General features: G+C 41.9%; 1 protein-coding gene across 4 annotated transcripts in view; it reads right to left on the bottom strand.

Moving 5' to 3' along the window:
• tncb (tenascin Cb) overlaps positions 1-14,744 on the bottom strand; it is a 34,301-nt gene that overhangs the window by 1,156 nt on the left and 18,401 nt on the right. For 2 of the 4 annotated variants that reach the window (XM_076047111.1, XM_076047110.1), the window contains exons 10-22: positions 14,055-14,318; positions 11,454-11,729; positions 8,660-8,932; positions 5,684-5,806; positions 4,757-4,900; positions 3,925-4,044; positions 3,174-3,317; positions 2,856-2,986; positions 2,618-2,750; positions 1,442-1,593; positions 1,182-1,278; positions 848-1,009; positions 534-697 (exon numbers count right to left, since the gene is read on the bottom strand). In XM_076047111.1, coding sequence (XP_075903226.1) covers positions 534-697; positions 848-1,009; positions 1,182-1,278; positions 1,442-1,593; positions 2,618-2,750; positions 2,856-2,986; positions 3,174-3,317; positions 3,925-4,044; positions 4,757-4,900; positions 5,684-5,806; positions 8,660-8,932; positions 11,454-11,729; positions 14,055-14,318 — 2,183 coding nt within the window. The remainder of the gene's footprint in view (positions 1-533; positions 698-847; positions 1,010-1,181; positions 1,279-1,441; positions 1,594-2,617; positions 2,751-2,855; positions 2,987-3,173; positions 3,318-3,924; positions 4,045-4,756; positions 4,901-5,683; positions 5,807-8,659; positions 8,933-11,453; positions 11,730-14,054; positions 14,319-14,744) is intronic. The other 2 variants (XM_076047112.1, XM_076047113.1) reach the window with 2 other exon arrangements.

Below are 14,744 nucleotides of genomic sequence, written 5' to 3'. Positions count from 1 at the left end.
ATTAAACAGCTCCACCGTCGAAGGAACTCATAAAGTGACCTTTGATTTTTAACTTCCCACTCACTGATTTAATTTTTGCTGTGTTAAAGCGCCACCAACAACGCCTGCAACAGACTGAGCTGCAGACTGAGCTGGCACACTGAAGTAAACGTTTCGAAAATGAGTTCATTTCTCCTGCTTACTTGTCTACCTGTCCAGCAGAGACAGAGTTCACAGAAAGATTTGGCAACGACACTGACGAGGCAAAAACAGGCACGGGCAAACTTGAGGCCGAACTTGAAGAAATGATATGAAATGAGTCAATGACCCCAAACTACGTCCTGTAGCATATCGTTAGCCTCATAGCATAGTCGCCTAAGTCATATTTGAACGTTTTCGGAAAACAAGAAAAAACACATTTTTTTAGCAAGTAAATTGTTGTTGTTGTTTTTTTTTTCAGATATCACAATTTGGCCCCAAAAAATGATTTAGGCAATTATGCTATTAGGCTAACGATATGGAAATGTGGCCATTAGCCCACGCAGTCACGTTACCTTGCTGTGATTGTTGTCTCCGTATCGTCCCATCAGGTTGACTCTGTGGCAGTTTTTATACCAGAACGCTCCCTTGTATGACAGGGCGCAGTTGGTGACGGCGATGTCGTTGTCGTGGTCGAAGGTGGAAAATGGACGACCGTGGTGGTAGGTCATGGAGTCACCTAGAAAAGCGCGGGACAAACACGGAACGCGTCGACAACGTGGCTCAGTTTGTGTTTACAGTCTTTACTTTTAATCCTTCAAAGATTATTCAATTAATACGAATACGCTAATTCACGATACACTTCACTGAATGTGTCGATCCGCTATACCTGCTGTTCCGCTGTAGCCTCCCACGTGCACCTTGTAACGGGTCCGAGGTTCAGACACGGAAAACTTGTCATACTGAGCGTAGGCCGTTTCTCCCTTGTCTCGCAGGTCGACGCGCAGCTCGTACTGACCTCCGGCCGTGACCTTGTGCAGGTTGGAGAGACCTGAGCGCAAGCAGAGACTGTTCCTCAGATGGATGGACCACGGTAACAATTCAGTAGAGAGGCTGTTTATTACATTCCGAAGTTCCTGAGCTCAAAAGACAACTGCGTGACAGTGTGCGACTTTCGAATGCTACTGCGTGTGTAGCCGTCTTGTTGTGTATCTTGAACGTACCGAGCCAGAATTCATCATTCAAATCACCAAATCCAGCGGTGTAATTTTTCCAGTTGCGGAAGAACTCTGTCTTGCCACTCTGGCGTCTCAGGAAAACCTGAAAATAAAAAAAGAGACAGATTCCCGATGAATCAACCATTTCTGTTTGCACTGTATTAAGGCTCTTCATTTCTGATTGCAACGGCAATTCAGGTAAGGTAAGGGCGGAACATGTGCCAGTACAACATTTCTCACAGTCTGTCTGTTTGGTGGCGACTTACAATCCATCCACCCCCGTCGGTGGCCATGTCACAGTAGACCTGGATTGGCTGGCTCTCGTCCCCGCCCAGATAGACGGTGTACAGGCCAGAGGAGGTGTCACCGTTGAGCAGCGTCTGGGAACAGTCCCTGGGGTGTCTGTACAGCACGCCAGCTACACAAAGACACAACACACAACAGCGTCAAGTAAACAGCATCGGCTTCTGATTGAAGATCTACAGCGGAGATTTAATTTGATGTTGAATAGTTTAAGGTGAGGTTCCCGTCTGGTTTGTAAGCTGCAAAAATGAGAAAAACTCATTAAAGGGAATGTGAGATGTGCAATTACACTCAATAAAAGGAATGTCCTCAGCTTGTTGTGCATTCAGTTAACTAATACATAAGAAAAAAAAATACAGATGAACTGATAAAACAGCTGCAAACAGCCCTGTTCTAGTTCCTCTAACTTATTTTCTTGTAATGCAGTGAATCTTTCACTCATAAATTATTTTGTTCTTAATTTCAAATGCCCCCAAGTTATTAATAAAAATACCGTCAAGTTTATGAATATTTTCAATGAATCAAAATATATTAATCTAAGTCACATGCAGAGACATCTAGAAGCGCTTTCCCCCCAAAAGTATTTTGTCATGCAAATGAAAAAATTAAGCTCCAATTCTATTTGACATTTTGTCACAAGGCATACAATATTTGTCTCGCGTCGTGCTTTTCATCATAATTATAAACCTTACAGAATAATTTTCTTCTTTTGCTATCATCTACATGACTGTTGAACTTTTTTCTGGTTCATTTTGTTATTTAAAAATGAAATAATTTAGTATTTTTAAAGCTTCGGCTGGCACAGGTTAAACCGCTTTTCTGTGTAATCTAAACAACTTTAATTAAACAGTCACAGCTGAGTTTTTTTTCTTCTTCCAAAACGTACATATGAGTGTCATGTGAAGATGCAAACTTATAATGGACACATATTCAACAATTTAAAAAAATATATTTTTACATTTTATTCTTATAATTACAAAAGATTGCTGTACTCTGGAGTCGGGCATCGATGTTTCTTTGTAGAAAGAATCACTGCTGCCTTTCTCTTTTTCAATGACCAATAAAGAAAGTCTAAGTCTCAATGTAAGATCAAAACAGGCTTATCATCCCATCCCTGTAGCAAAAAGGAGTCCGCTCACCGGTCGTGAACACAGTCGTGATGACTCTGCTTCTCTTCGGACCGGCAATAGCCTGCAGTTTCACCGAATACTCCGTGGAGGCACTGAGTTGAGCCATGTTGTAAGAGACGGCGGATGGACTCAGCACCACCTCCTGGGAGAGAAATCATTGGAAAACTCCACTCTGAAGGCACAACCAGATACGAAATACCTCGGAGCAGCCAGGCCCGATTCCACAAGGCTCCTGCGCAATACTTACACGAACGGTGCCATCCGTGGACTCGAAACTCAGAATGTACCCAGTGATGTCAGCACGAGGTGGCTTCCAGGCCAGCAGCCCACTTTCTATGAGGATGTTACTGGCTGCTAAATCATAAGGCGCGTCCACATCTAGAAGAGAGACGCTAGAAACGTTATTTATCCCCTCCCGTCTTGGGTTTCAAGTGTGTTTCATACAAGCACATATGAATACACATATGTAGAAATGTGTGTAAGTATTGTTGCCTCAAAATGCTTTTGTATGTAGTTTGAATGAACAATTCCTGAAGGAGAATACTGAACTTCCAGAAACACTCACCCGTAGTGAATTCAGTTGTCGTGGCTGCACTCTTAGCCAAGTCCCTCACAGCGTAAACCTTCACAGTGTAGTGTGTTGCTGGCGTCAGGGAGCTCATTTGAAACTCAACAATGTTCCCTGAAACTCGCTCCATCACTGGACCCGCTGATGTCATGCAAAAAAAACAAAAACACAATGTAGGTTTATATCAAAATGCCATCAGACACAGGGTACAAACATGGTGCTGATGTATTAGTTTCATTAAAAGAACAAAACAAACAAAAAAAAACCAACACGATTTATGTACGCTGAACTGCAGAATTTGACAGGCAGTCACATGGGTGTACATTGCTGTACATATATTATTATGTCTATAAACAATTTAGGATACATAAGTACTCAAATCAAACAATCATTATAGTACATTTTTGGCAGAATTAGCAAGAATGATCAAATGAGCCTCCTGTAAAGCCCTCTGTGTTTTGTTTAAGCGAAGTTACTCTGTATTTTGAGTGACAGTCACTTAGATATTTGGTAAGAGCCTTTATCTTAAAGATAATTAAATACATAAAAACCAAGACCATGAGAGCATTTCCATCTAAATGTAATGAATAGAATGTGTGAGGCACAATCAATTAGGCAATGAGGTGATTTTTCACTGCACTAGAGATACCGAGCTTAGGAAATAACTAAACATAATGAATATCGTTCTTTTGTATTGGCCAGATTTTTTTTGTTTTTGTTTTACCAACATCCCCTACATGCATGGTACCTGAGTCTGCACTGAAGGTGATAACATAGCCGTCCACAGTTGCAATGGCAGGCTGCCAAAGCAGCAAAGCTCCATTGTCTGTGATGTTGACTGCAGTCAGTCCACGGGGCTTATCCAGAGCTGCAACACACACACACGCACACAAACAGATTGACCTTTAAAACAGATGCTTTATCGTGCGGCAGTGTAGTGAAAAACAAAACAAAAAAAAAACTGTTCCCATGGATTCACAAAAACACAAATTAAAATTTTCTAATTTAAACAGACACTAAATTAAACCCATCGTTTCATCACCAGCCTTTCTAGATGAACAAAGTAATATATAAAGTTACACAAATGACTTTCACACATCCTGGAATGATGGTTTGGGGGAAAATTGAGTATACTTCATTTTTATATGCTTCGTGTGTTGTAATGTTACATAATTACACATTATTATTTTATAGCGTGGAGAATATGCAGATCACCACTTGTCCACAAGAGTGTTTTGGAGTTGTTCAATTGTGTACGTGATGAGACGAGTACAGGAAGACCTGTAGTCTACTGTTCCATTCACCTCCATTTGGTTCACTGACCGCAGGCACTGACAATCAGAGAGAATGTGCCCACTTGAATGACTATATGTACGCACAAGGCAAATTTTCCAAAGTGTGGAACTACCTCTGTAAGGCTTGTTTATGGTAAGAAATGTCATGCTGCTTTATCAGTGTTTCCTCTAAGAGATCTGCTGTGACTGATTTTCTGACACTGAGTGAAATAGGGAGCAGTCGGGAAGGTGAGTGTTCAGGCCTCGTATGAATGTTGTTTCACTGTCGCATACACAAAAACTTACCCGTGGTGACGCTCTCTGACGCGGCCTCGCTTTCTCTCTGGCCCTTGACTGCGATTACACTGACATCATAGGTGACCCCGGGAGTGAGGTTTGGCAGCACGATCTGAGATTTGGAGGCATCCACTGTCACGGTCTTGGTGTTACCTGGAGGTCAAAGCACAATTGAAAAAAAAATATATATATATTAGAAATGTTTTTTTTAATTAATCTTTTACACGTCGTCTATCTATCTATGAATTATTGTCTAATTATGTCCTAATTATGGTTCCAGTGTCTTTCAAAGAGGGCAAAAACATGAAGCATGTAACTTTATGCATCAAATGTGGACAACAAACTGCTCTGTTGGTATAGCTGACTGGTCTTATGTCATCTCATAACTCTCATAAGTCTCATAACAATTTTTTTTCATTTTACTTATCAGTATTGTAGGAAAAGATGATACCATCATCAACATCATTGTGATATTTTCTTGCTTTTCTTCTCTATATATCCACCTAATCACTAGATGGCAGAGTCAGTCTTTACATATACCAGTTTTTTTATATAGCTTTTTCGTTCTTTCTTTCTTTCTCTTTAATAATAATAAATAATTTCAATCATTTATTTACTAGACATGATAGAAAGTGGTTTTTACTTATGTGGAATAAATTTCAGTGCTGTGGAATTAATTTGAGTCCCAACTTCATGATAAGGAAAAAAAACAAAACGTGGGTTCGGAGACTCCACCAGTTGAGAACAACTGGCTTAAAGCATGTTAGATACCAATCAACACTTTGTCATCTGTGACCTTCCGCAGTTTTTATGTTTATTCACAGCGGAGGCTACGTTTTATCCTGTCTTTTCTTTTCTCTTCTTCTCCTTTTGCTGCAGATCCTCTCCCGGTGCTTCTGTTACAGAGAGGAAACGTTGGTACACAAAGAAACAAACCTCCGTCAGCTGGAACATAAATGACCCTGTAGCCGTCCACCCTGGCTTTTGGAACTATCCAGTGAACGGTGGCAGACGTGTCAGTGACATCAGAGAAGCGGATGCCCGTTGGTGAGCCCAGATCTAAAACAAAATGGGACGAAACCAGACATGAGCACAAAGACATCATCCGTACGATTTTAGTGTTTTCCACCTATTGAGTTTAAAGCAGCGGATGAGACGTGACACAAGAGTTACCGGGACATCACCAGTGGAAAAAAAAGAAATAAAAAAAAGGTCTTGGAACAGTGTGAGAGAGCTCAGCTTGTCAGACAAAAGGGACCTGAGTCGGCTTTGCCTCATGGAGGAGAGGAAGACTCTTCCCAGCCAGCCAAGTACAAACCACAGTATCTTGCGTGACAGACCAGGGGAGATTAACTTGCCCCCCCTCCCTGTTATGGCAACACAAAAGTGAAACATGCACCGTGCCTCCCAACAGTAAAGCCTTACCCCCAGGGAGGGCAAGGGGACAAAGCCCATTTTACGTGACACAGATAGCTCTCCCCCATGCACCCCTCCCCCAACTTCACAGAGAGTGACTTGGACACAAGGGACCACGCAGCCACATTTGGGAGGATGAGTGGATGTTAAAGACAATAGGAAAAGTACTTGTTAGGGGTCCATGTCACCAGTTTTAAAAGCCTTTTACTACTATCTACTATATTCCTTCATCTAAAGAAGGAAAATTAGAAGGAAAAAGAGGAAAAAGGTAAATGAAGTGAATGTAAATGTTACACAAATGTATTTTAAACTAGAAAACGTAATTAGCGAAGAAAATACCAGTGTGAATGCTGATGCTTTGAATAGGATTTGAAAGTTGAATAGTAGTTGAAATACAGAATTCATGCAGAATATATTTTTAAACTCGGAATTAGATCGTTGAAATGACAAATGGGCAGTGAACGATTAAAATTTATTGTTATTATTATTATTTTTTAACTTTGTCCAATTAATTTTAAATGTTTTTTTTTTTTTCAAAAATGGTTCATAACTTGGAAAGTCAAATTTTTCATCAGAACTTTTCAAACGCTGAATGGTTTGAATACACTGAAGTATGCTGAAGCAGTTGGATGCCAAAGAATGTCCTTGGAATAATAACAATAGAGGACTCAGAAGAACCACTCAGCATTCTGACCAAATCAAACTAGATTATTCCTCGCAAGAGGAAATTGGATGGTCCCACTGTGAGTGCCGTCGGTCGGCGTGCATGCTTATGTGTTGTCTGTGCCTTCAATTCCACCCACTCTGCTTTTAGCTTCATGTAATTCAGTTTAATTTGAGTTTGCAATGATTACCTTCAGTTGATTTGCACTGTGGTCAGAAAGCTTTGATTCACACCATTTAGCGTCATCATGTCAAACTTAGTGTGTGTTTATTTTTGTTTGCTTACTTCATGTCATGTTCACTTCAATCAACCCTTACAACCTTCAGTTATCTTATTTTAGCTCCCTTCATCTGCCATCAGCTCCATTTTGCTCGGAATAGCTTCAGTTTGCTGATTTTAGCGCCAGTTAGCTTTACAGTAGGTTCTGTTTGCTGACTTAATCATTTGGTAGCTCTCTATAACTCGAGCAGGAAAAAATTATTTACAGTTTTTGTCTCATCGAGGGCCATGCAACTTGGTTGTTTGTTAATACTGCAGATTAAGTAAACATTTTGAATGTGTTTAGTTCTGCAAATTAATGTAATTGTCAAAACCATCAAAATCTGGGATACAGAATGGCATGAAATGATGGCATACCTTTCTACTCAGTGATCTATTATGTGCATGCAGCATCGTCTCTCTAGCATTCAGCTTCGCATACTTCACAACAGCTCCATTTTATATTATGATAGCATCAGTTTGCTCACACTCGTGTAAGAAAAAAGTGATAGTTGGCATTATTTGGGTCACGTCAACCTTAGTTAGTATTAGGTTCTGTTAGTTCAATTTAGCCTGGCTAACGCCAGGCTGTTTAGAACCTTTATTTGGGTACAGCTACATTCAGCTGCCACCAGCTTAGCATTAGTTACCTCAAACTAGCTTCATTCACTCACCTGAACATCAGTTACTCCTATTTAACTTTACTTAGCTTAACTTTAATTAACCCCCATTTAACATGAGACTTTGCTGCCTTTAATTCTACTTAGCTATCATTAGCGTTATGTTGTTCGTATCATTCTTGACTTTGTTACCATTAGCTTCGGCTTGTTTTCGGTGACATCTCGTGAGCCTCAGTCAGGTCGCATTAGCGTCAGCTCATTAAACTTGAATCCTTCGAACCATGGTTTTCTGGGTTGGCTCAAAACCATTTCACCTCTAACTGTCACAGTGGCGAATTCTCTCATTGAAAGAGAATTATAATGGAAGTCATTGGAGCATAAAGCAGTCTTTTTTGACTGCAGCAACATTTATTGGCGATACCGGAATTGAATCAGTATGACCGGCAAAAGTTATGCCACGTTTTTTATGTTTAAGTTGTGTGAAGTGAGAATAGGATTTGTTTTGTTTGTTTTGTTTAAGCATGGAAATGCCATGCTTTGGATCGTCACCTTAGCAAACGCAACACACGCCATTGCAAATTTTTGTTTTGTTAAATTTTTTTTTTTGTTGTTGTTGTGATTTTCACAAAAAGTTACATTTGAGCATTTTGAACTTTGTCTGGTTTGAGTATATGTTGATATAAATATGTTGAAGTGCCTTGGAATAATGGACATATAGAATGTAGAAGAACAACTGCTTTCAGCATTCACACCCAATAACTGTATTGATTACTGTAGCATTGGGTACCTCCAACAAATAGTAAGCTTTTATTAGTGTTGTTACGGGGTTAGTACACAACCAAAGATTTGTGAAAATTAGAAATGTTTTCATTTCAAGGTCTAAACAAGATATTATGTCCTTCAATATAGATGGAATTGATGTTTTTGATTTGTCTTTCATTCTTTACCATATACCTGTTCTCACCATCTTCAGCATAGACTTGGAGCGCTTTTCCAAAACTAGTCCAAAGATTTCAACTGAGTACTCTGTGTCCTCAGCGAGATCGGTGACGGCTACGCTTCGCTCCTCGCCAGCCATCACCAGCTCTCTGGGTTCAGCTGTGCCGTCTGGCTGGGTGACCATTATTACAAAGGTGTCCATGGCGTCTTCTTCGGCCGTCCAATTCAATCTAAAGCTCTGAGAGGAGACGTCAGAGACCAGGAGAGTCTGCACCTCTGGTTCGGCCTCTGTGTGGAAGGGGAAAGTCAATTTCTCCACCTCTGTGGTAAAAAGCGCTTTTGATATTTGCGTGACAAAAGCTGCAACAAATAATGTACCGTCTTTTTAGGTGAGACCAGAAAGGCATTTGAGAAAGCTGATAAATTAACCACAGAGAAAGAAGGGAGAGCAAAAGAAATAACAGGGCTTGGCTTGAACAGGCAGCAAGAGATTTGAGTGAAAGATTGTACTTGGCATATGTAGCAGTGACAATTTTTTTGAAATAAGTACATGTCAATAGCAACCATGTTGATTTTCAAAATAAAACTGTACTACAGCATCTACCTTTAAATTATTATTATTATTATTATTATTATTATTATTATTATTATTACATACGGTATGTTTGTTGATATGATTGATTATTGATTGGGCGACACGGTGGTGCAGTGGTTAGGCACTGTCACCTCACAGCAGGAGGGTCGCCAATAGAAATATGAATTCTTGAATGGGGAAAGTGTAGCTTTCTACTTCGGTCGAAAATAATGGTTTACGGGTTTTTGGACAAGACGTCGGTCACTGTTAGCAAATGGACTAGAGTGCATAATAATAGAAATTTAGGATAAGCATGAGACCTTCAGATCAGTTTTGTTTATGGGGGCGGCAGGCATCGTGCACATACAGTTTTATCACACAACATCATACAATTTTAGCAGCTTTAAAAGTAAGAGACCTCACTAAGTAGCAATTGTTTCCTTGTTAAATTGTTCCGAGATAGTTTGGATATGTTACCATGATGCTCAGTGACGGGAGACTGTAAAACCGTTCATTAGGGGAGATATAGGAAGCGGGGGTTTCTTTCTCCCCGAGGGATGAGTCCACCGAAGATAATTAGCTGGGGAAAGTTGCACAGGCTGCAGCGACGGATAGAAAAATGGACCGAACAGAGCTTTTTGTGCAGCCCGACACAAATGGGCTCAGGTAAGCTTCATTAGAACCACTGCCACTGCTCATTAAAAACAGTACACTAGATGTTGTGTTCCCAGGGGTGGCGGAACTGCTCTGACACCGTTTTATTTGGAAGGGGAAAAAAATGGTTTTGACATTTCTTATAGGGAAGATGCTATGAACTTGAGAAAATAGAGAGAAAACCTCGGGGGCTGCCACTCTTCATTAGCCACCGGACAGCATTATACTGTTAAGTGGAAAAGAGAGACAGCTCAATCCCACAGCTAACATGTGCTAGCCTGCTCCTGATTTCACCCTCCCTTCACCACCACTTCAACTCCTCTGCCCTGTTTCCCTCTTTATTTCCCAAGACCTACAATCTACAATGACAAAAGGGAGCCTGTTATTGGAGTTACGTGCTGGGTCAACTGACTAGCTGGAAAAGGGAGGCTGCTGCAGTTTCATCGTTAGCTAGCTAGTTTCACCTAAAACATTTCATAAGAGGAGCCTGCACATAAGCTGCCCATTCTTTATCAGAGGGGAGGGGTTCTATCAATCATATTTTACATGAAAGTCCCCTTCCGATCATGACTTTCTCTGATCGCTTTTCCTCAATCATAATTGTTCAGCGATCGAGCAACGGCCACCTTGTGCAATGCCTTTAAACTAGTCAAAACTTGCACTTCCTCGTCAGAATATTTTACGAACAGAGGAGGGAGGTGGACGTAAAGATGGTTTCACCAGTAATTAGCATGCAGACAATGGGCTAATGTTGAGCCCATGCCATATTCTGTTCAGCCCCCCCAAGCCCCTGGCACACAAGCACCTAAGCCCAGGGGCACTGGTAGCATGAGAATGAAGAGCAGTCCATGCTTGGGGGAACTGGGGATGCATACAGAAGAGAGGCCTCATACAAAATGACAAAAGCACCTCAGTTTTTTTTTTCCTCTCCTCCCATCAGTCCTGCTACCTTTCTTTTACTTGTCTAATCCTCATCACGAAAATCCAATGAAGAGGTCATGGAACGCTAACATTAAGAATATGCTGGCTAACTATTTTTTTTTTTATGTTTCGTATATTTGATAGTGCGTAAGAAAGCGTTAACACTTAGTACACGCAGAGTTTTAACATTTCCTACGTGTTGAGAAATAATGACTTGTTTGTTCCTGAAGTTTAAACCTGTGAATTTGAGTCAAATATCATAAATCTTTCATTTAATTTTAATTAAATCTTTTAATTAATCTTTTAATCTTGCGGACAGTGTGCGTAATTATGAGAGGCATTACATGTCTCTCTCAATGTGTGCGAATTAGCCAAACAAAACACAGACGCTAAATGTGAATGTACTGTTACAAGATACAAAGGCAGTACTGAAAAGTTTTTTGTTTTTTTTCTGTTTTAGTCACTAGTTTGTCTCATGTCAATGCTAAAAAATATTTCAGGCAAAAGAATGATCGTAAAACTAGTATTGACAGCTGAAACAAATAAGTTGCTTCAGAGAAGCCACATCATATCTCTGTGCCTGGTGGAAACTGAGAGGCGAGAGAGTAGAGAAGAAACCCAATAGAAGAGAAAGTTGAACCCCAGTCACGGACGTTGTACCTGTGATGGTGTCGGCAGAAACGGGGTCTGAAAGGGTTCCTCTGTGCAACCCGCGCAGACTGACCCTGTACCAGGTAGTTGGGAGGAGGCCTGAGATGGCCAGACTCTGAGCATCACCGGAAACGGTGTGGTTTTGCCAGTCAGATCCCGTTTCTGCATCGATAACCGTGATCAAAAAGGCCTGGAAGACTCCACTGTCAGCAGACCAGGACAGGAGGAAGCTGTCCCACGACACGTCGCTGACAGTGATGTTGGTCACAACTGGCTTCTCCTCCTCTGGGTCATGACAAGCACATCGACATATAGTTACAGGTCTCGAACAGGCACATAAAATCAAGACTAAATATTGCACCGATACGACATTTTACAATCCTCACATTCTTCTTGACTTATATTGAACTAAAAATGTATTTGCGTCTACAGAATACACAAAAGGCTTTCAGCCAAACTCTCGATTCAATTTAAAATTTCGACTTGAAAACTCTTATCGAGAGCAATGTATAGTGAAATGGGAAAGTGTCACATTCCGTTGAAAAATGAACTGTCACATTGATCTATTTTAATGTTTTAACCCAAAAATGTATCATTTTAAGATATACGTATATTTATTGAGAACATTTTTGGCAATTATTTTGACACACAATTCAATTCAATAATTTCAATAATTTATCGAGATAAAAAATTGTATAGAAATGCCTTTTATCACCTTATTTGTAATCAGATGTATAGAGGAGATATGTCCAAAGGATGTGTAACCTTCTGTCTAAAAGTCTGTTGTCCACCCATAGGTGGATCATGAATACCAGTAAGCAGCCTGCTACCTGCTAGTCTATTGACTGCGCGAGCATTGAGAGAGTCAATTATGAAAAGATAGAGGGAGATGAGCGATGGTGGTGAAGGTAAACACCGGGCCGCCGCACCAATTAGAGTCTTTCTGGCTGGTGCTACGTTGGGCCTTGGCCAGGGCCATACAGTATGATAATATATTTGCTGGATGGCGGAGAAAAAAAAAAAAAAAGTGCATTGTTTTATGTCACAGTGGCGTTGGCAGTCGGCGTGCCTCGGGGGAACAAAGCACACGCGGTTAAATAGCCGAGAGCCGCAGACGGAGGGAATTTACCGCAATCATCTAAGAGCGGAGGCGCTAGTGCCCCCCCGAGGGAGGCGCCGTGATCTGCAGCGAGAGCGGCGAGAGGAAAATCCACAGAGGCGCGAGGTGTGTGTCTGAATAAGAGGGACCCAAGTGGGAACCGTGACGTCAGAGGGAGTAAAGAGGTACGAGATGGAGGACTGCAAGTACGTGTGTGCCAAGCGGTCCGCAGGAACAAAGTGTTTTTTGAAAGTGAGGGTCAAGCACGAGGGAGCAGGTTTGAACCGGTGGAGAAAAGGTCCGGGTGTGTGTGGAGTGCGATGAGAGGGCGTCGCGAGAGCGAAAGGAGAAGCGTGGAAAATGGCGGCGAGGAGGCCAGTGACGTTGCGTGATTTTTAGAGACGGCGCCACCGCGAGGGAAGACAGGACGTGGAGCTGGAGGCAGCAGAAAGGAAAATGTTGAGGTTCTGCGTGTAAGCTGTAGTAGAACCCCGTGGCTTTGTTGCCTCGGATTTCCTTTGAACGATCTTAGACGTCTACGCGCACGTCACTTCCTGCTGAAATCATTTCAATAACCGAAAAATACTTTGTCTAGAAATCAACGATCTGTTGGTTTGAGTGTCTGGAAGGCCGGAATGATCTCCGGCTGCTCTGCAATGTAAGTGAATACTAATGACTCTTTTCCAGCTCTGGGGTAACGTCCAGGGTGTAGCTCGGCTTCTACAATCGAAGCTAAATTAGCTGCCAGCGCCCATCAGCTGGTAGCTCAGCCGATTCTCTTCTGTTCTCTCGGAGACGCAACACACTGCACATCACTTCCAAGACTTCCTCCTGCGGACTTAATTGCTTTCTTCTGCGGTTCCCCAGCGTGGCTCCACTCCACTTCCCCCTCTTTTGCGCAACTTGCGTTTAAAATAATTCAATTCTGTGTCGCCGTCAATGCCTGCGTTTCTGCACGTCACCCCGTCCTAGAGTCCCAAAGTGGAAACAGCGCGGCTGTGTTCACATCCAGTGGCGAAAAATACAGCGTTCGAGCAGCATTTTGGCCCGGGCCCCCTGGAGGTACAGTCGTGACAGTCATTGATTCAACTTGTTGACACGTCCGGCTCCATGTTTTGATTGCCACGGCAACGCGGTGAATTGCACAGTCCAGCGCCACACAATGGGACCTCCCCACCCCACTCACTGAAAAAAAAAGACTTGAATGTTCCGCTGTTTGTGGACACAGGAGACTTTTTGTATTTAAATGAAATCCATTGCATGTTGCAGGTTGTTTTCCCCCAACTTGACAAATTTCTCAATTTTGTCAGTTTTCTTTTCTTTTACTTTTCTTTTTTTTTTTTTACTATTGTTTTCCATGTCCCCGTTTAGGCAAGTTCAGTGTGATTAAAATTGGGTGGGGGTGCAACGAATGAATGAGTGCTACGTAGAGTTGTTTGATGACATTTTTACCGTATCTTCTCAAAGAAAGAGGTGTTTGTATTCTGACGACGTTTCTTTGCGATGCCTACCTGTCGCTACGAAGATGGTGGCCGGCAAACTGGTCTTGCTGCCCCTCTCAGCGGTGATGCTGATGGTGTACAGCATACCCGGCGTCAGGCCCCTCAGGGCGTGAGACTCGGAGCTCGCCGGGATTTCCTCCTCGGCCTTGTGGCCGTCCGCAGACACGTAGACGACTCTGAAAACGTCGAGCTTGGCCAGGGGGCGCTTCCACTTCAGCATCAGCAGGGTTTCCTTCACCTCGGCGGCCGTCAGTTCCTTGGGAGCGTCGAGCGCTGATAATTAGAGAGTCAGAGACGGCTGTGTTAGTCACAGTTTTTGTTGAATTATCATTAAATGGTCATTTTTCACATGTCGCACATTTTTGCAAACTTCTTTTAAAAGATATCAAAAGTGGATAAAATAAACAAACTAAAAAAAATGTTTCCTAATTGTTGGCTACTTTTAATGTGGTCGCTTGGTTTTTGTTCATTCAAATTAGAGATGACATTAAGTTTTTTTTTTAAATCTTTGATTTCATTATGTTTTTCTCTCCCTCCAACAGGACATAAAACAGTTCAAATCGGCCAAAATTGTGAGACAAAACTTACACGACAAAACAAATCAAGCTATTGTCGTGACCTACAAAGGTGGGAAGGGGAGAGACATTCACCTGGTTGGCGGGGTACTTAAGTGGGCGCGATGGGAGCGGGGTTTGGGGT

The sequence above is a fragment of the Nelusetta ayraudi genome, unplaced genomic scaffold (genome assembly GCF_046127955.1).
Source record: "Nelusetta ayraudi isolate G7.1 ecotype Tasmania unplaced genomic scaffold, CSIRO-AGI_Nayr_v1 ptg000092l, whole genome shotgun sequence".
Lineage (NCBI taxonomy): Eukaryota > Metazoa > Chordata > Actinopteri > Tetraodontiformes > Monacanthidae > Nelusetta > Nelusetta ayraudi.
The sequence above is the reverse complement of the archived record's forward strand: the minus strand, read 5'-3'. Positions and strand labels throughout refer to the sequence as shown.